This window comes from Manacus candei, unplaced genomic scaffold, assembly GCF_025592945.1.
Source record: "Manacus candei isolate 608988 ecotype Guabito, Panama unplaced genomic scaffold, ASM2559294v1 h1tg000166l, whole genome shotgun sequence".
Classification (NCBI taxonomy): Eukaryota; Metazoa; Chordata; class Aves; order Passeriformes; family Pipridae; genus Manacus; species Manacus candei.
The window spans coordinates 337,865-363,579 of record NW_026138214.1 but is presented as its reverse complement, the minus strand read 5'-3'; the positions used below and the strand labels follow the sequence as shown (position 1 = coordinate 363,579).

The window sequence follows — 25,715 nt, the reverse complement described above, 5'->3', positions numbered from 1 at the left end:
TGTCCAGAAGAAGAGGGTTTGCAGAGGTGTGGTGTGGGAGCATCAACAGCAATCCCATCCTGGGGAGCTCTACATGCAGCAACTTCTACAAAGGAGCCAAAGTCTGACCCTCCCCAGGGGCTCTTCACTCTGGACTGCCAACAACCACTGCAGGCTCTGGAGCCAGCACGTTCCCTCAGGTCCCCTGTCTTGTCCTCCCCCAGCCCGGGGGAGCCCTCAGGCTCAGCCCCCCAGGCAGTGAAGCGTGGGACTGTGAGCCAGGGTCCTGTGCACGGCAGGAGCTTCATGGGGGTGCCAGAGCAGGGACCGGCTATGCCAATGCCCCTTAGCTGTGATTTTCAGCTATTGCCCAAGCTGGTCCCTCCCTGCCTTTGCCCTGGATGCTGTTTCCCACACTAAGCAAGGAAGCTTTGGCCCCGCTGTCCATGTCCCTGGGGGTGCTCTGATCCGCATCCCTGTGGACACTCCGGACCCCGGCAGACACCTCCCACTCAGGGAGCACTGTCAGGCAAAGAACACAAGCGCTTTCCCTCCCGCCCAGGGGTTACTTTTTAAAACAAAACAGAGCTGCGCAGTGGCAGGCGGCCCACACGTCCCACAGTGCCCCGCGGCTTGGCAGCCACAGCCCAGCCGAGCGCAGGCCAGACCCGCCTTCGGCAGCGAGACTCTGTGGCAGGAGTGCTGGGGGCCCATGGCCCCGGCAGGGCTCACCGTGGGGCCAGGGCCACCACCACCATCATTCCATCTGTGTCCTCTGCCCCACGGCACAGTCCTGCCACTCTCGCCTGCCTTGGGGATGTGACGTGCATGGGGGTCCCCAGGGCTGTGGTGTCTCTGCAGCAGGGAAGGGGCTATGTGCATGGGAGGATATGGGGAAGGAAATGCAGCCTGGGACAGCAGAGAAGGCAGGAGGAAGGAGGAAAAGGGGAATTCATCTGGGACTGAACAAAGGAGAGGGGTGAAAGAGAGTTTCTATTTCTCCTATCGAGACCCCCCGGGGCCACAAGGACACCAGCCCTGGGTGGGCACAGTCACCCCCTGCCCACAGCACTTTGTATGCCAAGAGGGTCTTCCTGTGAGCCAGGATGGGGAAGGAGGTGCAAGGAGGGCTGGGGGAGGGGGGGGGGGTGGCACGAGCACCCTAACCACCTCCCAAACCCCTCCCGTGGCCTCGCCAGGAGGGCTGTGCCCGGCCACCTCCCCCTCGGCCCCCCCATCTCTGTCATGGCACTGGGGCAGATTCCTGGCATAGGGCTGTTGCTTTTTGAAAGTCTGATTGTTGCTTTTTGAAAGTTTGATTTTTGCTTTTTAAAAGCCTGATGGGGTCCCTTCCCCATCCCGCTCTGTGCGCTGGCCGGCGGGACTGACGAGCTGCCAGCGTGTTAATCATTGCCGGAGCGCACACACGCGTGTGTGTCTCTGTGTGCGCTGCGTGTTCGCATGTGTTGTTCCGTTGCTGTGTGAGTCATTCCCAGCCTGCCTGGGGCTCTGCTGCACTCCCCGAGCCGGGAAGCAAACTGAGCTTGGATTGCAGCAGGGACAGGAGGAGCCAGGCAGCCGTGGCTCAGGAAGCGGCATGTTGCCTGTGCCCTTGACCTTGGACCCCTCTGTCCTCAGGGAACGGTTGGGGGAGGTTGGCTTTGGGGTGCCCTGGCTCTCGCCAGTGTCCCCAGCTGCGGGGAGCATCTCCCTTTCTTGCTTTCAATGCCACAGAGCCCAGCTTCCCAAGCAGGGGCTCACAAGGAGGAAGCTGGAGCCCCCAGGACCCCTGCCCACCACTCATTTCTAGGGTGTAAAAGGGTTGCTTTTCTGTTCCCTTTGTCATTTCACTCACATTTCTCTGACACGGGAGAGATTAGCTTCACAGCACAACACAAGGAAACACGGGTGAAGTCCGAGAGGGCCCCCTCTCTGTGGCAGCACTTGGGGGTGCCAGGAAGTGTGTGGCAGATCTGGAAATCATGAACCGCCTGAGTCTTGGCAGTACTTCAAGGGAGGCAGAGCACCCCAGACTCTGCTCCCAGCACCTGAGAGGACCTGGAATCACCCATTCTGGGAACTAGACATACTGGAAGGATGCCTGAGTGCTGGTGGGACTGGGAATGGCTGGAGTCAGGAGAGCAGGAAACAGTGCAGAGAATTGGGGTGGGGGGAAACTGGGCTCAACTGGTGCTCAGGATTTGTGGAGTTACAAACTGGCATAGCTGGCACAAGAAACTGGGAGGAAGGATAAAACTGGTCACAGCTAGTACTGGGGATAGCTGGGAAAGGGGGATAGCTAGTGCTGAGAGAACTGGGCAAAGCCAGTGGGGGGGGAGAGGGGGAATCCTCTGGTGCCCCAGGGCTCTGTGATGCCTCAGGATTCAGGGAGACCCCAGGACAGGGTGTTTTGGGTGACCTGGGACTGTATTTGGGTCCCTGCACCCTAGAGTTTGGGCTACCCCAGGGTCCTGTGCAGCCTGTGGCTCCTGCATTCAGGGTGTTCCGGGACCCCACACATCCTGGGGTCAGCAGCTGCTGAGATGCACCCCCCTGTCGTGTGGGGCAGCGATGTCCCGGGGGCGCTCATTACTGCAGCCCCTCTCAGGGTGCACTTTGCCCGTGCCAAATCCCCCCAAGCTTCAAGCCAGCCTCCGTGAGGGGAATCACCCTATAAAAGGGTGTGTGTGTGTGTGTACCAGGAGTCACCCCGGGATGTGCCCCCACAGCTGCCCTCCCAAGCCCCCTTTTCCCAGGGATGCCTTTCCCAAGGAAGGGCCGGGACTGCTGTGAGTTGTCTCCACCCAGGTTCTGGATAACTCCACCCGCCGCTGCCTCGCAGCTCCTCCTCCCGGTTACAGCCCAGCTGGGATATAAGCAAGTCACTCAGACACCAGGAGCTGCCGCGACAGCTGGGCGGGTGGCGTGGGACATCGCGCCGTGACCTGTGCCGTGTCCTTCGCCTCGACACCGGACCCCATGGCGACGCCTTCGCAGAAGAGGAGCACCCGCAGCGGGGCTTCGGGGACCCCCTTGTCCCCCACCCGCATCACCCGCCTGCAGGAGAAGGAGGACCTGCAGGAGCTCAATGACCGCTTGGCCGTCTACATCGACAAGGTGCGCTCGCTGGAGCTGGAGAACGCCGGCCTGAGGCTCCGCATCACCGAGTCCGAGGAGGTGGTGAGCCGAGAGGTCTCGGGCATCAAGGCTGCCTACGAGTCAGAGCTGGCAGATGCCCGCAAGACCTTGGATTCGGTGGCCAAGGAGAGAGCTCGGCTGCAGCTGGAGCTCAGCAAAGTCCGGGAGGAGCACAAGGAGCTGAAAGCCCGGTGAGTGCCCTGGGAATGGGGGGTCCCCCAGTGGTGAGTGCCCTGGGAACAGGGGGGACCGCAGCGGGACTGGCGCTGTTGTCATGCTTGGCAAGGAGCCGGGAGGGAAGAAGGAGCAACCTGGAGGAGGCAGGGAGAGGAAAAATCCATGACCCAGCTGGGGCAGGAGTGTCCACAGTGAGGACGGAGAGAGAAGAGGAGAGAAGCTCTCTCAGCATTCCTGCTCTCTCTCCAAGCGCCATCTTTGGCCGGGATGCCCTTGGGGGGAGTATCAGGGAGCAGAGCTGTGAAGGCTCAGGGCTGGGGTTGAGCAGACATGCCCTGGGCCCCCGGGAGGGTCCGTGCGACGCGGGGCACGAGCACCGGGCTGGCAGCCCCTCTGCCTTCGTCATTCTGGAGCTATTCCTAAACACGCTCCGGCACAGCCCGGGAAGTGGTGCCAGCCAGCTGGCTCTGTCCTGCCCACAGATCTCGCCTGCTCGTCCTATTTTCCTCTGCTGTCTTTGGCACCAGTTAAAGAACCTGCTCGGGTTTTGTTTGCCTTAACCCTCCTTGTACCGAGCTGCTCCCACTCTGTGGGGTCCCCAACTTTGGGGGAAGCAGTGCAGGGGCAGCACCAGCTGTTGCTGAGTGATGTGCTCCCAGTCCACACTGAGTCTCGAATCCCCCCAGCCGCTTCCCATTGGATTCATCTCTTTCCCTCCCTGCCATCAGAAATGCTCCCCTCCTGGGCCCCTCCCTGCTGCCACTGGGTGCCTCTGCCCTCCCCTCCTCAGGGCTGTTACCGGTGACCAGTGCAGGTCCCCTGAGGACACAGGTCCCTGAGGACACGGGGCTCCCTGGCCAGTGTCGCTGCTGGCCAGGCAGGGGCTGGCACTGGGCTTCCCCCAGGCTCTGCCAGCCCATGCAGTGTCAGGATGTGTCCCTGTAGCACTCAGAGCTCCGAGTCCTGCTCCGTGGAAAGAGCAAGCGGATCCCTTTCCGTCATCAGCTTTGGCTCGCGGCCGGATCCGGGCTGGGCAGTGTCGGGACAACCCCCTCTTCCTCCATTTGATCTTTCGCCTCTTATTCTGGACACCTCGTTTTGAGTCTGCACCAAATGAGGCTAAAATTAGCTTTCCTCAGAAGATGACATAAATATTCCACCTACTGGGAGGGAGAGAACGTGCTGCCTGTTACAAACGTCTCCAGAAGCTGTGCGGGGTTTTATTTATATTTAACTTTCTATTTCTCGTGCACCACTGCAGCTCCGTCCTCGGATAAGCCAGCTTCACTTGTCCCACTTGCCGCTCGCCAGATCCCTGCTCCCAGATCCCAAGGATCCGGGTGCTGGTGGGAGGAGGAGCTGAGCTGTCTAAAGGCTTTTTCTGCCTTATGCAAACCCAGAACTATCTTGGCCACGATCTTTCGAGGGCTGCAAAAAATGCCCAGCCCGCAGCCTTGGCTGGCGGGGAGCTGGGAGCTGGCTGTGCTGCAGAGTGGAAAATGGGTGTGGAGTTTTTCCCTGCGATGGGCTGTGCTCCGGGAGCTTGTGTGCGTGTTCCTGAGCGCTGACAAACCCCTGAAAAAAGTTCTGTGATTCGAGGGGGTTCCCAAAGAGCAGCTCGAGGCTGGGAGGTGGGTTTCGGTGGGTTTTAGAGAGCGATTGGTGCGCGGGGCTCGGGGGGACAGGGGTGTTTCTGTGTTGAGTCGTCTCTGAGTCACAGTCGGTGAGGTGGAAGAGCGGTTCTGCGGGGGAAGCCGGTGCTATTCATTCCTGCATCTGGTGTGTCCCCATTCTTGGGCGCGGTATCAGGGCTGCTCTCCAACTCCCAAAGCCCTAGTAAAGTCCCCATAGCCTTTGCAAAGGGGCTGCAGCTCATCTCGTGTCCGTGGGGACCTGCTTGATGTGGCAGTGCTGCTCAGAGAAGGGCATGATTGCCTGCCGCGCCGTGATGCTGCTTGTCGGGCTCAGTTTGGCTGTGGTGTCCCAAGTCTTTGGGGCATGGGGGAATGGGGCAACCACAAGACTGACTCTCTGGAGGGGTTGGAACTGTTGGCGGGATCAGGAAAGACCTGCTCAGGTTTTGTTCTGCTCCCTGACATCCACTTGCATAGGGATGTGCCTGCTCTGCCGGCTCTTCTGCCCACCCCAAGCCCTTGGGTCAGCACCTGGTCTGACCTTGACACGGTGACACTTTGGCTAATAAGTAACTGGCAGCCCTCTGCATCCCTCACTGTGCCTGTCAGCCCTGGGGAAGCACCGGGTATCTCCCGCAGGGCAGGCACTCGGGGTGGTGTTATCAGCACCCACAGCATCACCGCTGCTCACCACAGGGGTTGTCTCGCCAGCACAGAGGGAGGGTGGGGGGCTGGGGGTGCCACTGCATGATGTGTCTGGATGTGGCACAGTGCTGGGTTCTCTGTTTGGGGTGGGGGAAGAGATGCTGGCTGCAGGGGGAGAGGTTGTGCAAACAGGGGACCAGTCTAACCAGTACCGACACACTGCTGCAAGAGCTGCATGGGTGGAGGAGGCTCTGGGTAGAGCTGAGTTGGGAGGCGCAGGCAACTGCCTGCTCTCTCCCTCCTGCCACTCCTCTGTCCCTGGCCACTGCTTTGCCTTTGGGCTGGACCTTTCCACTGCCTGTTTGGCTTCTCCCAGTGGTGATCCCAGAGTGCCCACCCAGCTCCTTGCACAGGGACCCTGTGCAGCCTGGTGCTGGCTGTGCCCCAGGACAAGGGACACCTCCAGGCAGCACTGCCTAGCCCTGTTCCACGTGTGTCCCCAACTCTTGATGGCCTGTGGATATGCTGGAGCTGTACTTGAAGCAAAGCAGAGGGTGCGGTGAGGGTGGCTGGTGACTCAGGGGTGCTGGCAGCACCCCAGACCATGGGGAGAGACAGGACCAGTCTGAAATGCCCTTGTCTCTGGTGTCCTCGAGCTTCTGTCCCCTTTCTTGGAGGACACTTGGATTCCAGAGCAGCACTGGGCGGTTGGAGAGATGCTCTGTGCCCGGTTCTGCCCATCACCCCCTCTCCTTGAGCTGACTCCTGACTCATGGGGTGAACAGGATCCACAGCTCTTGCCTTGCTCCATGAGGGTTCACCCCATACCAGATGTGTGATGCGTTTGTCAGTGCAAGGGCTGTAGGATGCGGCCCTTGGGCACCTCCAGGAGAGGCCTTCTGGGGGGCTCAGTGCCTGCTCCATGGGTGAGGGTTGGCCATGCAGGGACCAGCTCCCTCCTCCAAGGCAGGAACCAGCCCTTGTTAGCACCGCGGCTGATGAGCGATGTCTTCCTGAATTGCAGCCCCTAACACGATTAAGCTGGTGCCTTGGCAGCGCCTCTTCCTCCCGGGGCCCAGACCTCATCCCTGGACCTAATGAGGACAAATCTCCTGTTTCCCAAAGGTTGTTGTGGAAAGAGGAAGCTCACCCAGGGGCAGAGCAAGGGTGGCAGCAGTGGGGTGCCAGGAGGTGAACCCCACAGCCCTTCCCCAGCCCAGGGGGTTTTGCCCTGTGCTGGTTTCAGTGAAGACCCTCCAGGCAGGAGCAGGTGAACAGGACCCATTTAGTTGAAAAAGAGGAGGGGGTGGAAACTAGGACTCAGTGCTACCACGAGGCCAGGCCCTTCTTTTAGCAGCAATGAGCTTGTGCTGGAACATTTTGCGTGGGGTGAAACCTCCGGCTCCTGGGCTGTTCCCCCCCTCTGCCTCGTGGAATCCCTGCCAGGGAGGGAATGCTTTAGCTGGGAGGAGGCTTTGCCCTTTTGGAGCAAACAAAGAGCAGCTTGTACAGCTGGGGATGCTTTGGGGGAGTCAGTGACACAGGGCTGGGCTGGGCTGGACCCCCCTGCCCCTCTGGGACCCTCTTAAATGCGCCACCGTGAGTCTCCAGCGCCGCAGAAACATTGGTTTTCCCTTGACATCTGCAGGCAACAGCTCAGGATGGCTGGGCTCCTGGGAGGGAGGAATTCTTGCCCGTGCAAACATCCAGCCCCTCTTTTTCCCAAGGACAACCTCAACAGAGGAACAGGCTCCAGCACTTTTGGTTTGTGGCCCCACTCCCATTGCTGCATTTGCCAGCGTCTTCCAGCCACGGCTCTTTCCTTTGCTGTTCTGGGGGATGAGGGGAGTGAGAGGAAATCCTGCTGCCCTAAACTTTTTATGTCGATAGGATCCACTCTTCAAATTAAGGATCTTATCCTTGGAGCTGGGGCTTAAAGAGAAACGATTGCAAAGAGAATCAGGGCTGGGTTTAGTGTGGGAAGGGATCCATCCCCAACATCCTGTCCCAGCCTGCTCTGGTCCCGTGTGCTGCCACAAGTGTTTTTCAGCCTCGCACGTGTCACTTCACTTGTCTGAATGCCATCAACATTCAGACTCTGGAGCCCAGAGAACCGGGAGTTGTTCCTGGCCTGATGCTCAGGGAGGCAGATGGAGAGGGTGGTGTGGCTGGGGTGGGACACACAGGGTGGCTGCCAGGTCTATGTTCTGCTGAATTTGTGCCCTCTGGGAGCTGCAATTTCCTCCCCTGCTTCTGGAAATTAGCAGAGGAGGAAGCCACCAGAGCTCTCCCCTGGTCCTGTACAAAATTAGGGCTGACACAGAGGATTGCCTGAGAAGAGTCAGCCCAGTGGGTTTGGGATGAGCTGGGAATTACCTCCCGCTGTCCTGCCACTGACTGCGTTACCTGTTTCGCCATCCTCTCTTTGTGAGGCTGTGTGCTGAGCCTGTTCCTCTGTGACAAGCTCAGCACGTTCCCAAACAGCTGAGGCTGGTGCCATGTGAAACCTGTCTCTGTCTGCAGCTGCCATCAGACACCCGCAGCCACTCACTGGAGTGTCGGGGCTGGGTGCCCACCTGCCTCTGCTCCCTTCCCCTCATTGCCCGGGGTTGAATAGCTCCAGTGTGAAGTTGAACAACTGTGGGGGGCTGGCACAGCCCCCCTGCCCCACTTGGTGTGGTGGAAGCAGCAGCCCTGAGTACAGAGACCTCTGTATGACAGCCAGGCTCTCAACCACCCAGGAGAAGCCCAAGTTTATGGAGTCATGGAATGGTTTGGTTTGAAAGGGACCTTAAAGCTCATCTTATTCCACCTCCCTGTCATGGACAGAGACACTTTCCACTAGACCAGGTTGCTCCAAGCCCTAACCTGACCTTGAACACTTTGAGGGACAGGGCAGCCACAGCTTCTCTGGGCAACCTGTGCCAGGGTCTCACCACCCTCACAGGGAAGAATTTCCTCCTAATATCTAATCTAAATTTGCCCTCTCATTTTAAAGCCATTTCTCTTTGCCCTGTCACTCCATAAAATATGTATATATGTCCTAGTTCCTGTGTGTGAAGGATGTCACAGCATGTCTGTGAACCCATGGTGTGATCCAGCACTGTGGGTGTTGAGGAGAGCCAAAGGGTGTGGAAGTTGGTTAATGAAGTGCAGTGAACCCAACCCGCAGAGATACCACAAAACCCAGCTGGGGTTGGGACACCTCCGTTCCTGGGCGAGGCTGAGTCAACATTGCATGCTCTCGATCATAAACCAATTTCGTCTTTACGAGGAAGGTGAAGATGCCCTTAGTGTCCTCCACAAGCTGCAGACAGTCCTTATGCCCTGTTTCTGCCTTCCCATGGTGAGTAGAGCCAGGAGTTGTGACAGCAGCAGGGACACAGTTCCCCAGCACCCAGGGTGCAAGATGGATGCTGCCCTGCCTGTACTTTACCTTCCTTACTAACAGGGTTGCACAACTACAGGTGTTGGTGCCGTGAACCTGCAGAGAGGTGACAGAGCCAGGGTAGGAGCAAACATGGGCTCTCCTGAAGCTGTTGAATTTTTGTGTCAGGGCTATGAGTGGTTCAGAAGCACCTCTGTATGAGCAAGGTTCTGATAGCACAGGTCTCTCCACCCTCCTGAACAGGAGCCACTTCCAGCCACTTGCTCTGGCTCCTTCTTTCCACACTAGCATCCTCCTGCCATCCAGTTTAGTGTCCCCATCCTGGTCAGGAAGAGTTGGTGTCTCCCTACCATGGTGCTTGACCGGAACTCGGAGCTTCCAGTTTGTTGGGGGGGTTATTTAATAACAGTGTAAGGACACACTTTCTCCCTTAAAACCCCATCTCTGAGTTATGTGAGCCCAAATAAACATCCAAGCTCTTGGTGTGAATGTGTAACACGTGGGCTTCAAAGGCATGGGAGCCCAAAGGAAACTTGGCCCCAGTGCCCATGGGCACTGAGGGTGGCCAGTTGCCCCACTGCAGCTGCCAGTCCCCACTGGGAAGAGCTGCATGTCCCCCTCTCCTTGCAGTGCAGTGGGCTCACCGTGGCTGTGGAAGGGCTCTGGAGCAGCCCTGGCAGAGCAGGGGGATGAGTCACGCTCAGCCGCATGTCTCCAGGCTGGAGCAGGGTGTGGCACTGTGGGGCCGCGTTTGGGGGGCTCCCGCTGCTCCGGCAGTCACGCTCGCCTTCCTGGCAGGACAGTGGATGACATGCTCCCCAGCAGCATCTGTGGGGTGTGAGGATGCTCTGCTGCAGGGCATCGTGTTGAGCGGCGAGAAATTAGAGAGAGTTTTCCAAGCTGAGCCTTCATGCTGTGGGCTTTAGGAGGGAACAGGAGCATTGTGGAGAGCAGCCTTGCCCCTTGGCATCGTGCTTTACCATCTAGATGGCCCCCAGACCCTCCATTTGCAGGGCAGAGACGCCGCTTTTCACAGCCCAGCCTTAGCTGTGCCATTCCTGTGGAAAAAGCTGGATTGTGTTTGCCTAGTGGTGAGCGTGATGTGGGCACGTGGGGCTGAGCAGGAGGGAGGTGGTGGGGAGACCGGAGCCTCTCACAGCGGCCCTGTTTGCAGGGTAGTTCTGTGCAAGCAGCAATTGGGGCTGAATTGTGCTTTCTAGGGATGCCACGTCTTCAGTCCTTACTCTGGGGAAGTGGTTATTTCCTGCCCACGTGCCAGAGCAGGTCTGGGCTGCGTCCCGGTACATGCAGGCTGGAGGGGAGAGTGGGCAGAGCGTATGGCAGAGCACAGCAAAATATTGGCGCTGCTCATCCCTGCATCGCATCCCATCCCAGCAGCCACCCTGACAGCGGTTGGAGCTCACAGTGCCGGCGCTGACTCACAGCGGCCGTCGGAGCGCACAAACAAAGCAGCTCCAGCGCAGCTCGCACTGCCCTCGCTGCCACCGCCACACGCAAACAGACCTTGTGGCAGTGTAAACACCTCGCCTGCCTTTATCTGCACTGCTGGAGCCAGCTAGCAAACCCTCTTGTTCCCAGGAAGACGGGTGGCAGCTGGATCCAACAATCCCCCACTTTGTTTCTTAAGCAAATGTTGCTGGCTGGAAGCTTTGCGTACCCGATCTTATGGAAAACGACGTGAGCTGCTACTGGAGAGAAAAAAGAAGGCCTTGAGCTTGTTCCGTGTTTTGCCTCTCTTGGCTCCTCTCTTGGCTCCTCTCCACCTTGTCCCACCTTGTGCAGGGATTGTGTTCCCACTGTGGGTCAGGATGCAGCAGATACAAAGCGATCTCATCCCTTCCCATCACCCCTTTGCATTCAGGGACTGCATGTGTGAGCAGAGGGAAAGAAGTCAATGTCTGTTCCATGGCAGCATGTTTTCCTGCTCCTGGGGCTGGGATTGCATCCCTGCTTCTTCTCCACTGCCCCATGTCCTGGCCATGTTGCCAGCTCCCAGTGAAACAGGAGCTTGCGGCTGTTTCCCCCCAGTGCTCCTGAAGACATGACTAATATGAGTGACTAAGCTCCTTGTTTTTAACTCTGTTTGTAAGTCTCCGGCCATGCCCAATCCCCCAAGGAAACACCGGGAATCTGTGCTTTGTCTTCATCCTTTGAGGTGGAGGTTTACGGGCTTTGCGTTTCTCGTTCATCCGGAGAAGGATGTATTGAAGTGAATGGAAAGTTCTGGGGTTTCCATGGAGGTACAACAATCGGAGCTGTTTTAGGGGGGAAAAAAAAAGACGAAAAAAGACCCACAACTATCCCATTGAGATTTAGCCCAGTTATTGCAAAACTGGTTTTTGCGGTGTCGCAGTGAGATAGTCAAGGCTGAGCAAAACTCCTTCGATTTCATCCAGTCCAAAGTGTAATTGTTAATTTGTTGTTACATTAAATATAATACAGTTATATTAATAATATACTAATATCTTATATTAATGATATATACTTATATTAATGATAAACTCACTTCTCACAATGGTGAGATTTGGAATTTCCTTCTTCCCTTCTCTTCCCAAAAGCTTTAGTCAGGCTTTTGTATCATATACTGCCTACAAATTGTTAGGAAATTCTGGATTGGAAAAACAAACTGTCAACACTCTTGGTGGGATTTTCGGGGATGTCTTCTGAAGGAGTTCGAATCGCCGATCCTTGTGGGTCCCTTCCAACTCAGGATATTCCACGATTCCAAGCTTTCTTCTTGTGCCTTTCCTACTGAAACTCAGAAGGTGGAATTGAGTGGCTTGGAAGGTGGTGTATTCACATATTTGAATAATGTCTCTAAATTCTCTTTCCAGCACAATTCCAGGCTTTTTTTTAGCAAGTTCCTTTTTCCTGATGAAGGGCATTATTGCTTTAATCTATATTTAAGATGGTTTAATTCAATCAAATGTCTTTTAGATAACCCGATTCAAATTCCATGGGAAGCCAGGGAAAGGCAGGCTGGTGTGTTTGGAATGGAGGGGTTTGGTGGGGATTGCCCAGTGTTTGATCATGGCGTTCTAAGCAGTTGAGATGTTCAGGTTTACGAAGAGATAGAATCATATAATTTAGGTTGGAAAAGTCTTCTGAGATCATTGAGTCTGGCTGTTCCCTCAGCACTGCCAAGGCCACCGCTAACCCATGTCCCCAAGTAGCACATCCACACGTCTGTTAAATCCCCGCAGGAATGGTGACTCCACCTCTGCCCTGCACAGCCTGTTCAAGTCTTTGGTGATTTTTTTTTTCAGTGGAAAATGTAGTTTTTGGAAGGGAGGAACCAGCCCTCCCTCTGGAAACCCCAGGCTCAGCCCATCTCCCCCAGACCTGCACAGACACTGGCCAGGTTTTCCTGGTGCCATGCAGACAATTCCCAGTTACTAAACCAAATTTCAACTGGTAGCACTTTGCATGTCACCCCAGCCTGGAGGCTTGTTCCAGCTAACCCATGGTTTGGTGGTGGAGGGGTTCCATAGGGAAATCCTGCCCTCATTTTGTGGTGCCAGGCTCTGTGCACTCCCGGCACTGGAGACTCCAGCGGCTGATCCTCCCGTGCACTTTGCATCCTCTTTGCATCTGTCTCCTGGGGCTTGCTGCTCCCTGGAAAAGCTACAGGCAGCTGGGAAAGGGAGTTCCACAGGCAGCAGTGGGGGGTCCCACAGGTGACAGAGAGGTTTCACAGGCAGCCAGGCACTGGCAGACCTGGTGGGACGTTGTGATGCCTGCTCCAAGCTGGGACACATGTCCATGGGGTCTAAATCCTGCCCTTTGTCTGTGCAGACACACATATTTATGCCTGACGCAAACCTCCTCCCAAAAATGCAATGTGGGCGGTGGAAAGCCAAGTCCTGCACATTCCCCTGGTGACTCCAACATGGCAAAAGGGCAAAACCCCCTTTTCCAGCTCCAAAACCCCCCTGGTAATGCCATCCACTCTCCAAAACCACGGGCCCTCCTGTTACTAGGGGGGACTCAGCCCAAACAGCAGTGTCACTTGGTGACTTGGGATTTCCATTCCAAGCTGCTGGCAGAGGCTGGGATGAGTCACCAGCTGGCATGACAGCCTGGACAGGGAACAAGCAACACTGGGGCTCTCCAGCCAGCACCGAGCTACAACACCATTAATTCTAAACAATTAATATACTATTTATTCTCGGAAATGTGTTTCCAGCTTTTCAGCAGTTGTGGGGCTGTCGGTCCATGCTGCAGCCACCTCCTGCATCCGTTGGTTGTGGTGCTGCTGAAGCCAAAGTGCTTCTCCCATCATGAGGGGAGAGGCTGTGGGGTGATGGTGAGTGGGCACGGGGCGTTTGCTCTGATGCATCCAGGGAAAGGGGAAAAGCTCCTTCAAGCCTTCAGGAGGGGCATGTGTGGCCAATCCCTGGAGGTACTGCTGTGGTCAGGTCCCATTGAGCTGGAGTTTGTGTGTGCCACAACTCCCAGCGAAGCTCCTGGTGATGGGGCTTGTGGAGGGACAGGAATTACTTGGATTTGTGGAATGCCAGCCTGGGGGATCCATTTGCATCTGCATTAAATGCCTTTTCCTAGTTTCCAATGAAACAGCGGTTTTGGTTCATTTTAAGGAGGCAAGGAAAGGCCAGATCCCAATTCCAGGAGGGGGAAGTCCAGCTCTTGGGAGATGCCAATGAGCTGTTTTCATCCCTCTGGGGTCCCATGTGGCTGAACAAGCCCCTCAGCCCCAGGGATGAGCATGCCAGGAATGTGCATCGGGGCCAGCACTGACCCTGGCACCAGGAAGGGTCTTTGGCACCGCTGACACCTGAGGGTGGGAGCTGTTTCTGTGCATCCATGAGCACGACTGATGCTGGCATCCCCAGCTCCCTTTGGCAGGGGTTTGGTGCCCCACAGGATACCGTCTCCGTGCGGATGTTGTCCTCGCTATACATCACGCTGGCTATTTCCAGCTCCCCTGCTAGGAGACCAGCCTGTGTTTATCCTGGTGATTTGGCAGAGGCGCTGCGGCACAGATGAGTCAGGAGCTGGGAGAAGCTGCTTCACCACATTCCCATTGCCCCACCACAGAGGTTTTCCAAGTCCTCCCCTCCTCATGCTGTCCCTGCTGCTTGTTCCTGTGGGGCCCTGGTCCCTGAGATCCTGTGGGGCCCTGGTCCCTGTTATGGGGGAACAATCCTTGATGGAGAAACAGTCTCTGGTATAGTGGGGTGATCCCTGCAGTAGGACAGTGATCCCTGGGATACATGCAGTGATCCTGGGACCTATCCATGGCACTGAAGGCAGTGCCATGCGGAGCAGCCAGCTCAAGGTGGGGCAGAGCAGGTTTTCTGGGTCCTCCCAGCAATGACAGACCTCCGAGGACACACGCTGCCTCTTCTACCTTGGGCTCCCAAGCTGTAAACATACCAAGAGCCTTTCCTGGGATAGCGTTCTCGGTCCTACAGTAGCGTGGCCAGGAGTAGGTGGATGTGGGCCCTGGCAGCCAGGTGGGACTGAAACCTGCAATCCCAGGGGATTTGCAGATGTGCGTAAAGATTTATGGATGGGGCATGCGCTGGCGAGTTCCCTGAGTTGGCACATTCTCCAGGGTGGGGCAGCTGCAATTTGGAGCAGGGAAGGAGGGGAATGCCTGCACCTCCACTGGCTCCAGCCCATCCATTTGTCCCCTTCCAGCATGTGAAGCCCGCTGCTGCCCAAGCTTCAGCAACACTCACAGGGATTAATAGTGGAGGGTGGAAACCAAAGGGTGTTTCCTAAAAATGCATGGAGTGGGCTCTGGCATCTCAGAGAGGGTTGGCATCTTTCCAGCAGCCTGGTGGGCTTGTGCCTGAAGCTGCTTCAATGAGCTCTGATGATTCTGTCCTGTCTTGACTTTTCCAGGGGGAGAGCCCAGACCTGCCAGGTTTCTGGGCTGGGATTTTGGGGCAGAGTGGGGGCAAGCAGTAGCAGATCGTGCTCTTTGGGGCTGTCCCTGAGCCCTCTCTGAATCTGTTGCATTGGCTTCGCAGTCAACGTGTCTGTCAGTGCTGAGCGCAGCCAGAGCAGATCCAACTTTCCATTAACATTTGGATTTTCTGGCAGCTCAGCTGCAATTTTCATTCTTTTTTTTTTTTTTCTCCTTCCTGCTTTTAAAAGCTAAAAATAAAACATCTTGAGGCCCCTTTTCCCTCCATCTTTTCTCTTGAGACATTTGTTTCTTGAGGATTTGATGCTTCTGTTGTGTTTTCTCCTCTTGGATTGTTTTTACCCATGGCTGTCCCAGCACAGGGGATCAAATCCTGTAGGACACTGAGCCCATGTCTTGCCTGCAGGCACCCAGCCCTCTGGGGTGAGTTTCTGCTTCCCTTTTCCCTGGGGGATTTGGGATCACAAGATCCTAAGGCTCTAGCAGGCAGGATGGGGAGGCCAGTGGAACCCTCAGGGAGGAGGAGAAAGGTCTGGCTTTGTCCCCTACTCCATGGAAGTGGAAGCAACACAGCTGCCATGGAAGTTTTTATTTTTAGCCGAGCGCCAGCTGGAGACTGGGAGGTTGCTGGGGAATAAAAGCAGGACCTGAGGGGAGGAGAAGGGAAAACTCAAAGCCCTGGCTGGGCTGGAGTGGGGAGCAACAGGGCTGGCATGGAGCAGTGGGCACTGGGGTCCCTGGCACCAGAGAGGACTCACCTATGGACTGACAGCTCATCTGGAAGCTGCTACCACATTCAGGGCCATGGTGTGTTTGGAAAGAATAGGGGGGAAGATGCTCAGGTCCTAGGAAGCCGAGTCACACAGACCACTGGACCTGCCGGAGCAGAGGAGAGGACAGGACTCCTCACCCCTCTCCCTCCTGCAGAACTGCCCCCAAGCTCAGCCCCATGGCTGGTGAGCTCTGAGCTCCCGGCTCTGCTCCTCATGGTGGAACCCAGAGCTGAGCATGGGAGGCTTCTAAGGCAAAGTGATTTGTCCTTGAGTCATCTGGGATTTACCATGGGGCTTTCCAGACATCAATGCCCAGAGCCCTGGATCCCTCTGTTCCCTGGTGAAGGACAATCTGATGGAGACACAAGTGTAACTATCAGCATTTTCTCCTCTGTCACTTAATGAAACTGCTGTCCCTGAAAGAGTTGGAGGATTCAGGACGTTCCAGAGCCCCATCCTGAAGAGCCGGTGCCCCCTGGCTGTACCAAACCTCCACAGACAACAAAGAGCTGCAGCAGCAAAACGCCCCGGACAAGCCCTTCCTGGAGTCACAGGGCAGTTCACTCCATCAGGGACGGCAGGATTGGACCCCGCCGGCAGTGCCGGGGTGGCCACACTGGCTGTGGGGACGAGTCACGGCCACATGGGAACACTCACCCTCAAACACTGGTTGCAGTGAGCCTTGGAGCCTCGGAGCTGCTCCCAGTTGGCATTCTTGTCCTATGAGTCAGTGGTATGAAAGGAGTGGGTTGTGCAGGAAGGACCCGGCACAGAGCTCCAGCAGCAGCTCCAGCAAGTGGGACTGTAGTTCTCTGGAAAACGGGGACCAGCACCATTTCTTGGTCAGTTATTCCACTGCAGACTAAATTCCAAATTCTCAAGATTGCTTAAATGCTATTTAGGCACAAACCAGGCTATTTTATGGAATTCATGGACTATGAAATCATACTCTGTGCACATCATTAAATATGATATGAAAATCTGACCACAAAAACATCATATAATTTATCACAGATCCAGCATGTTACACTGAGCCCTTTGCACCACAACAGAAAGTGTTCTGGGCTGGGAAAGAAACCTTCAGAAATGAAAACAAAGGCAGAAGATGGATCTTCACGCACTTCCAAGAAAGTCTTCAAGCTGCTTCTGGATTCCCAGAGGCTCTTGGGCTCTGCTTTTCCTGACAGCGACACTTAAAGTGGTTCTGAATTTTGTTACTGTACATGTAGGAATAGTGATTTTTTTAAACTGTCCTTCCTCAAGCTGAATTCCTGCTCTTTTAATATAGAATTCATCCTGAGATACAAAGTGGAGTTTATGCTTAAAAACAGTAGCTTGGGATTTTGAAACCTTTGGTTTAGTCTGCAAAATAACAGAATGACTTTTCCATGCTGGCTCAGGTCAGGAAACAGAAAGAAATGCAGGAAAATCTGCTATTGGCCAAGCCAGGATGTTCCCACATCCCTGCGAGTCAGGGAACGCCTTCTCTGCTGGTGCTGGGGTCCCATTCCTGGTGGTCTTGGGGTCCCATTCGTGGTGTTCTGGACCCTGCCCTGGGATGGGCTGAGTGCCAGTGGTGCCGCCGCCCGCTCCCTGGTATTTGTGACCCATGATCTCATGGCGTGGGTGTGCACTCCCCGCCCCAGGAATGTGCCCTGGGGCTGGCGAGCAGCCAGTGCTTGGCCAGTGCTCACCCACAGCCTAGGGGCTCCATAACTGGTCCCGGGACACATCCCACCTCCACCTGTCCCACACCCCATTTTGAGGGAGGTGGGATGACAATCCCACTCTGGAGTTGGTGGCTGCTGGGGGCCGTTTGGGTCTTTTCTTTTTATAGGACCTACCAAAATAGCACCAGGCTGCATTTTGGTGGTACAGTCAGATCAGATTCCCTGGTCACACATCGGGACTGTAAGGAATGGCCTTGACCTGCTGTCAGAGGGCTGGAAAAGTGAGGAGGGCAGTGGGAGCCAGGATGGCGTAGGAGTCTGGACGGTGATGTTGGAGGTCGGGAGACCTGTCCACAACCCTGTGCTGGGTGGCTGAGGTGCCACAGCTCTGCACCCACCAAGCAACAGCTGAGCTCGTGGTGAGGTCTGGCCACTCCAGTGCAGCCCCCGGCCCCTGCTTATCAGCCAGTGCCCCCCATCTGCTCCAGGAGAGGCACCAGGCTCCTGGCACTGGCAGGGTGCCACAAGCTCCTCTGCCCACTTGCCTCGGTAGGGCAGTGCTAGCTACAGGGCATCTCCAGCTCCTCCCCAGCTGCTGCTGTGCCATCCAGCCCTGTGTCACATGATGCCACACTGTGCCACACCACGCTGTGCCACACATGACAATATCACATGCTCTGCCACACCACACCATGCTGCACCGTGTCCCACTGTGTCCCACTGTGCCCCACTGTGTCACACCACAACGTTCTCCGGTGTCCCCACCACGCTGCATCATGTCCCACCGTGTCACATTGTGCCACTCTGGCCCCAGCCTGGTCAGCACTGGTCTCTCATGGTGCAGCCGTGCTATGGGTGTGCGTATCACACATAGGGCTGCATCCTGAGACACCTCTTGTTCCCCCAGTCCTCCCCAGCCCTTCCTGCTTTCCAGTATCCACACTGGGGCTGGATGACTGGGGCCTGCCGGTCTCCTTGGCGAGTGGGTGTTAGGGGTGATCCTGCAACTCTTTTGGGGGTGATCAGAGGGCTCTGGACATGATTCTCTGTGTGCTTGAGTTACAGTTCAGGGGGGAGTTTCTGATGTCAGCCATGAGGAGAAGGACTTGGAGGTGTTGGTGGATGAGAAGCTTGACATGACCTTAGAGCACCTTCCAGTACCTAAAGGGCCTTTAAAAACTGGAGAAGGACTTTGGACAAGGGGCTGGAGTGACAGGACAAGGGGGAACGGCTTCCCACTGCTAGAGGGCAGGGTTAGATGGGATCTTGAGAAGAAATTCCTGGCTGTGAGGATGATGAGGCCCTGGCACAGGGCCCCTGCCCAGAGAAACTGTGACTGCCCCATCCCTGGAAGTGTCCAAGGCCGGGTTGGACAGGGCTTGGAGCAACCTGGGCTAGTGGAAGGTGTCCCTGCCTATGGCAGGGGGGGTGGGACTGGATGAGTTCTAAGGTCCCTTTGAACCCAAACCGTTCCATCATTTCTTGATGACTATGATTCTCCCTGCCATGCAGATAACCTGTGCCATCCTTTGCCCCGCAGGAATGCCAAGAAGGAAGGGGACCTGCTCACTGCCCAGGCGCGCCTCAAGGATGTGGAGGCTTTGCTTAATTCCAAGGAAGCCGCGCTCTCCACAGCCCTGGGTGAGAAGAGGAATCTGGAGACTGAAGTGCGTGATCTGAGGGGACAGGTGGCCAAGGTGAGCAGTGGCAGCCCTGTCTCCAGCTTCCCCAGAGACCCCTCTGTCCTCCCCTACCTGGGGGCTGCCAGGTCCCCGCTGTGCCAAGGGGCTGTGGGGCAGATGCAGTTGGATGGTGGGTCCCCAGCCATACCGGATGCTGGGGTGTCCAGAGCCCACTGTGATGTTCCTTCTCAATTCCCTGCCAGCTGGAAAGTGCCTTGAACGAAGCCAAGAAGCAGCTGCAGGATGAGATGCTGCGCCGCGTGGACGCCGAGAACCGGCTGCAGACGCTGAAGGAAGAGCTTGAATTCCAGAAAAATATCTACAGCGAGGTGAGCTGCAACGTGCTGCCACGGTGATGGGGTCACTTGGGAGAACCCCTGCTCTGCACAGTTGTGTCCCCTTCCTGAGGTGACACTGTCCCCTGACCTGTCCCCAGGAGCTGCGGGAGACCAAGCGCCGCCACGAGACCCGGCTGGTGGAGATCGACAATGGGCGGCAGCGGGAGTTTGAGAGCAAGCTGTCCGAGGCCCTGCAGGAGCTGCGGAGCCAGCACGAAGCCCAGATCAGGCTTTACAAGGAGGAACTGGAGAAGACCTATGGGGCGAAGGTAAGAAGCCCCCCCACAATACCCTCCTCTCCCCCCGGCCGCACAGAGCACTGGTGGGCAGCGGGTGCTGAGGATGCTGATCTCCCTATCCTGTCCCCCAGCTGGAGAACGCCAAGCAGTCGGCTGAGAGGAACAGCAACATGGTGGGTGCTGCCCATGAGGAGCTGCAGCAGACCCGCATCCGCATCGACAACCTCTCCTCAGAAGTGAGCCAGCTGCAGAAGCAGGTGAGCGGGGGTTCCTTGGGACATCTGCCCTGGAGATGGTCCTCTCCTGGGGATGATCCCCTTCTAGGCATGGTCCTGAATGGAGTGACCACTCTCACCTTCCCTCCCCACAGTTGGCCGCCAAGGAAGCGAAGCTACATGATTTGGAGGATATTCTGGCCAGGGAACGTGAGACCAACCGGCGCCTGCTCTCCGAGAAGGAGCGAGAGATGGCCGAGATGCGGGCACGCATGCAGCAGCAGCTGGATGAGTACCAGGAGCTGCTGGACATCAAGCTGGCTCTAGATATGGAGATCAACGCCTACCGCAAGCTGCTGGAGGGCGAGGAGGAGCGGTGAGCATGAGGCGCTGCACCCACCTCTGAGCTATGCGGGTCCCAGCCCTCATGTCCTCACTGGCTCCATCTCCCCTTCTCCCTCTACCAGGCTGAGGCTGTCCCCCAGCCCTTCCTCCCACAAAGGTACATCCCGAAGCCACTTGTCCACCCCAGGCTCCTCCAAGAAGCGGAAGTTGGAGGATGGTGAGAGCCGGACCAGCTTCTCCCACCATGCCCGGACCAGCGGCCGTGTCGGAGTGGAGGAGGTGGACTTGGAGGGCAAGTTTGTCCGTCTCAGGAACAAGTCCAACGAGGTGAGTTTCCTTGAGGGGGATCTCTGGGGTGAAGTTCAGCCCTGCTCCATGGGCAGGAGGTGAATGGGACAAGCTGGGGAGGAACTGGGGTTCTGAGGGTCACTGCTCTCTCTCTCTCTTGAAGGACCAGGCAATGGGGAACTGGCAGATCAAGCGGCAGAATGGGGACGATCCCCCCATCACCTACCGCTTCCCCCCGAAGTTCACCCTGAAGGCTGGCCAGGTGGTCACGGTGAGTCACTGCCCAGTGGAGGATCCAGCCGAGATCGCAAGTCCTGCTGGGCCGCTGGTGATGCAGAGCAGTTGGGGTGTGCTTTTTGCAGTGACAGACCCACGTTCCTGGGCTCTGGGCTCTGCAGATCTGAGAGGTCACTTTCCTATTGCTTTTCTCCCCAGATCTGGGCCTCAGGAGCTGGAGCGACCCACAGTCCCCCCAGCAACGTGGTGTGGAAAGCCCAGAGCAGCTGGGGCTCCGGGGACAGCCTGCGCACCGCCCTCATCAACTCCAACGGGGAGGTGAGAGCCGATGGCACGTCTGGGCTGGGGCATGGGGAGTCAGCAGGCACTGAACCCCCCAACTCCCTTCCTGTCCCCCACAGGAGGTAGCCATGCGGAAACTGGTCCGCACTGTGATCATCAACGATGATGAGGATGAGGACGATGATGAAATGAGCATCCACCACCGCCATCACCACGTAAGTAGGGCACTGGGAATGCCAGTAATCCCAGGGGGTCAATGGGGGATGCAGTTCTGGTCCCAGTCAAGGTGGGAGGCAGCTCAGCATCATGCAGGGTCAGGCGTATGGGAGAAGGTAGCAGGGAGTCTGCTGTGGAAACAACAACTTGAGAGAAGGTAACAGACCTCTGGCGCCTGGAGGAGATCTCTGCTCACCAAAAAAGGTCTTAAAACCCTGCTGAAAGGTGCCTCCAACCCTAAGCAACCTTGACATGCCATGAAAGGTGTTGGAGGAGCCGGAGGGAGGCTGAGCTGGTACCCCGTGTCACCGGGAGGACGGGATGGACAAAAGTTGATGGATGACACTTCTCGGCAGCAGCTGCTCCGTCCTCTCTGCTTCACGAGGGTGCTGGAACAAATCCAGGGGTGGCTTTGTCCTTCTTCTCAGCCCATTATTACCCTCATGGAGCTGAAATATGCACCAGGAGGATCAGCGAGCAGAGCAGGCAGCAGGCAGAGGAACAGGCAGCAGGCAGAGAGTAGGCAGCATGCCAGGGACAGAGCTGCAGCCAATTCTCCCAAAGAAACATCCCTGGCTGCAGCCCAGGAGCCCCCACCAGCCCATCGCACAGGATGTGTGTGTCCTGCACATGAGATGCCCACAGGAATCATGCATGGAGAGGTGGCAAGAGATCTGCTGGATGCTGCCCCAGGGTCTCTGCAGGAGCAGAATGTGGAATCCATCATCCTCTTTCCTTTGAGTTCTCTGGATATGAAGAGTGCTGCTGTATCAGCAGGTTGAGCTAGTGCATTGTCCTACTCTGCTCTGCCCTTGTGAGACCCACCTGCAGTGCAGAGTCCAGTTCTCGGGCCCTCAACAGAAGAAGGACATGAAGCTGCTGGAGCAAATCCAGAAGTAACCGTGAAGATGCTCTGAGGGCTGGAGCCCCTCTGCTCTGGAGACTGGGAGAGCTGGAAGTGTTCAACCTGGAGAAGAGAAGGCTCCTGAGAGACCTTAGAACCCCTTCCGGTGCCTAAAGGGGCTCCAAGAAAGATGGAGGGGGACCTTGGACAAGGCAAAATGGCTTCCCACTGACAGAGGGCAGGGTTAGATGGGATATTGGGAAGAAATTCTTCTCTATGAGGGCTGTGAGACACTGGCTCATGTTGCCCAGAGAAGCTGTGGCTGCCCCATCCCTGCAAGTGTTCAAGGCCAGGTTGGACAAAGCTTGGAGTAACCTGGTCTAGTGGAAGGTGTCCCTGTCCATGGCAGGGGGTGGAACGAGATGAGCTTCAAGGTCCATTCCAACCGAAGCCATTCCATGATTCTGTGATTCTCTTCTACATTGATTATCCCTGGACAGAGGAGCCAAGCTCCTGCAGGCAGTGCTGCCCATTCATCTGAAGGCTGAATCTTTTCCAAGAGCAAGTTTCCCTGTGGACAGCCGCCAGCTCGCGAGGCGGTGAAGAAGAGGATGTTTTCAGAGGAGCACAGTTCAGGTGTGCTGAGAGCCTGGGGTGTGAGGACAGGGCAGCGGGGCAGGTCACCCACTGGCATCACACCAGCCCCAGTCACTTGGGATTAGAAATACAAAAATAACAATTCTGTTTTATTGTTTTTAAACCACACGATGGAGAGGATGGGTGAGTGCGGACCCTCTTCGAGGAGTAACATGAAGAGGTCCCCCCGGGGTCACACCATCATCCTCAGAGCAGGGGTTCAGTGCAGAGGATACTTGGGCAGGGGCTCAAGGTCATTTTGTTTGTCCCCCCTCATGTCTAGGGGAGCTGCAGCGGCTCTGGGGACCCCGGTGAATACAACCTGCGCTCCCGCACGATCGTGTGCGGCACGTGTGGTCAGCCCGCCGACAAGTCGGGCACCCAGAACGCCGGCATCAACACCATGTCCTCGGGCTCCTCCACCTCCAGCGTGACTGTCACCCGCAGCTACCGCAGCATGGGCGACTCTGGCATTGGCCTCGGGGACAGCCTGGTGACCAGGAACTACCTCCTGGGGAACTCCAGTCCCCGCAGGCAGGTCAGTGCCATTCCCAGACCCCGGATCCGGGCTGTCCCAGTGCTGTCCGTTCTCAACAGGGCAGCGCTGTAGGGGTCTCATCTCCTCCCTCCTGTCCTTCACCCTGCTTTTGCTCTTCCTCTTTGGCCTTGCACAAACCTCTTTGTAAGGGACCGGAGATTCTGAGAGGGATTGGAAAGGGATGTGACCATAGTGGCTCCCCCCCCATCCCATCCTGTCCCATCCCGTCCCATCCCATCCCATCCCATCCCATCCCATCCCATCCCATCCCATCCCATCCCACACTCTTCCCCCTTGGCACCCCAGACCAACCCTCCATCCTTAACACACTCATTCCACCACTGCTAAGTGTTGTTCATGCTGGTAACGTGAACACTTCAGCACTTGAACATATATTTTATATCTATATAATATTAGATTAATTTATACTATGTTCTATATTAATACTCTCAGTCAATATTATAACCCTCAAGTATCACCTACCACTAGTTCTCAAATTTCTGAGCTATGAACACCCCAGCCTGGGGGGGTTTATTTATTGCACCCCAAGGGCCAGGGAGGAGGCGAGCCCTGGGCACGCACAGTCCAGACACTGCAGGCGTGCGGAGGATCCCACTTGACACTTCACAGCCAGAGCAAACAGTGACACTGGATTCTTCTTAACCCTCTTCTTTTTCCTTCTCCCTCCCAGGCTCAGGCTGTGCAGAACTGCAGCATCATGTAACCCTGTGGCGCATTCCTGTGGTTCCTGCCCGTCTCCAGCTAGGTGTTTTTTTTTTCCCCAAAGCAAAAGAAAGATTTTTTTTTTCCCTTAAAAAAAAAAAGATATCAAAACCCAAGTTTGGGGATTTTTGTTTTCTATAGCAGGAATTTTATATATATATATATTAAAAGTGCTAAAAGATGCTTTGATTTTTTTTTTGTAAAGAAAAGTCTATTTCTATATAAAAAAAAATCCAAACCAAAAAAAAGCTCCTCAGCTTCACAATTTTTTTAAAACTTCAGCCAAAGACAACAAGGAATCGTGTTTACGGAGCAGCCATGCAGGAGGAGATCACAACTGAAATGCTCTTTAGATTGTACCTTTTTTGCCAAAGCTTTTTACATAGGACTGGGAGAAGTGCAGCCATCCCCGCCAGGGCTGCTGTCTTGTCTCGAGTGGAGCACAGTGCCTTTACAACCCTTTTTCTTGGGATCTGAAGCCAAAATTCCCTTTTTTCTTTTCTTTTTTTTTTTTTTTGAGTTGTGATTCCCGGTGGTGCTGGCGTGGGGGCTCCTGGCAGCTTGCAGGCAATGCCCATGTCTCTCCGTGGCCATTGCCCCCTCCCCAGCCCCCTGCCTGCCTGCACTCCCAGCGCTCCACATGCTGTATTCCCCATATTCCCTATCCCAGCACCTTGTGCCCTTTGGGTTCCCTTTCTTTTTTTTAAGCAGCCGAGTTGTGCCTTAGCCGAGGCAGGGGCCAGGCTGGGAACGCCGCTGGACCCCGCATGGCATCAAGTGGAGATGGAGTAGGGGAAGTGAAAACCCACCAGAGCTGCATCCCAGGACCAGATGGATTTGGCAGCTGGGGTGATGGACCTTGCTCCTGCAGGCTCAGCACCAGGGGGACCCTCCAGGTCCCTCTCTTTGGGGGCCACTGCATCTAACAGGGTTCACCCCAGTTTTTCTCGACTGTGGTTAGTCGGACTCGTCTCCGGTGGCCAGAGCTCAGGAACTGTTTCAGGGATGAGGTGAAGGATGCTCAGTCCAGGCAGGGCTGGTTTGCCAGGAAGGCACCAAGGAAGGTGTTTTGTTTGAGCAAGGGGGAGTTTGGGATCTGGCAGGAGCAGCTTCCCCTTCTGCAAAAGTCCATCCAGCCGTTGACAGAGACCTTGGCTTCTTGCCTTGATTGAGGAATGCCTGCAACCCCCCCAGCCTCAAGTGCAGGGGAGGGCAGGATCAGGGTCCCAGGACAAGCCCCCCGCTCCAGCGGGATCTGGGGAGGCTGTGTATTGTATTCATGCTTGCAAAGCTTCTGTATTACTGCCTGTATCTCCTTCCAAAGTCAAAATACAGCCAAACCCTTCCCACGCTGTGTGCTGTCATCATTGCTGCCCAGGGGGGAATTTGGAGGTGCTGCACAGGAATCCCCCCAGGATGTCTTTTAGCCCCACAGCCAGGGTGGGGGCTCAGCAAGTACTGTGGATGGGGGGAAGCAGGGTGGCCCCCCACACCCTGACTTATCCAAGGGTGGGATGCTGAGATCTGGGGCAGCCCCAGGAGAGGGACTGGTGGGGAGGAGATGGAATTTGCGGTGAGGGCTCAGACCTTCCGTACCTTGGGGTTTTGGGGACCAGATATTTCCCAGGATGGGATGGCCTGGGGAGGGGGCAGAACCTGAGCAAGCCCCTGACTGAAGGTTTCCTCCTATCGTAGGGATGACCCCCACACTCAGCCAGGGGGATCCCCTTTGCCCCCAGGCCGTGCCAGGCACCGGAGCGAGGTGGGAGGCGATGCCGGGGAGAAGGAGAGCCTTAAAGCCGGCGCATAAT

The 25,715-nt window shown here is 56.2% G+C and overlaps 1 protein-coding gene across 1 annotated transcript; it reads left to right on the top strand.

Annotated features, from left to right (window-relative positions):
- The first annotated feature begins 2,857 nt into the window (after positions 1–2,857).
- LMNA (lamin A/C) lies at positions 2,858–25,256 on the top strand. Its single transcript, XM_051773081.1, has 12 exons — positions 2,858–3,308; positions 18,862–19,018; positions 19,207–19,332; positions 19,440–19,610; positions 19,712–19,837; positions 19,951–20,171; positions 20,263–20,467; positions 20,592–20,699; positions 20,864–20,983; positions 21,067–21,162; positions 22,927–23,181; positions 23,873–25,256. The coding sequence occupies exons 1-12, from the start codon at positions 2,959–2,961 to the stop codon at positions 23,903–23,905; spliced, it is 1,968 nt and encodes a 655-aa protein (XP_051629041.1). The 5' UTR covers positions 2,858–2,958; the 3' UTR covers positions 23,906–25,256.
- Positions 25,257–25,715: the final 459 nt, after the last annotated feature.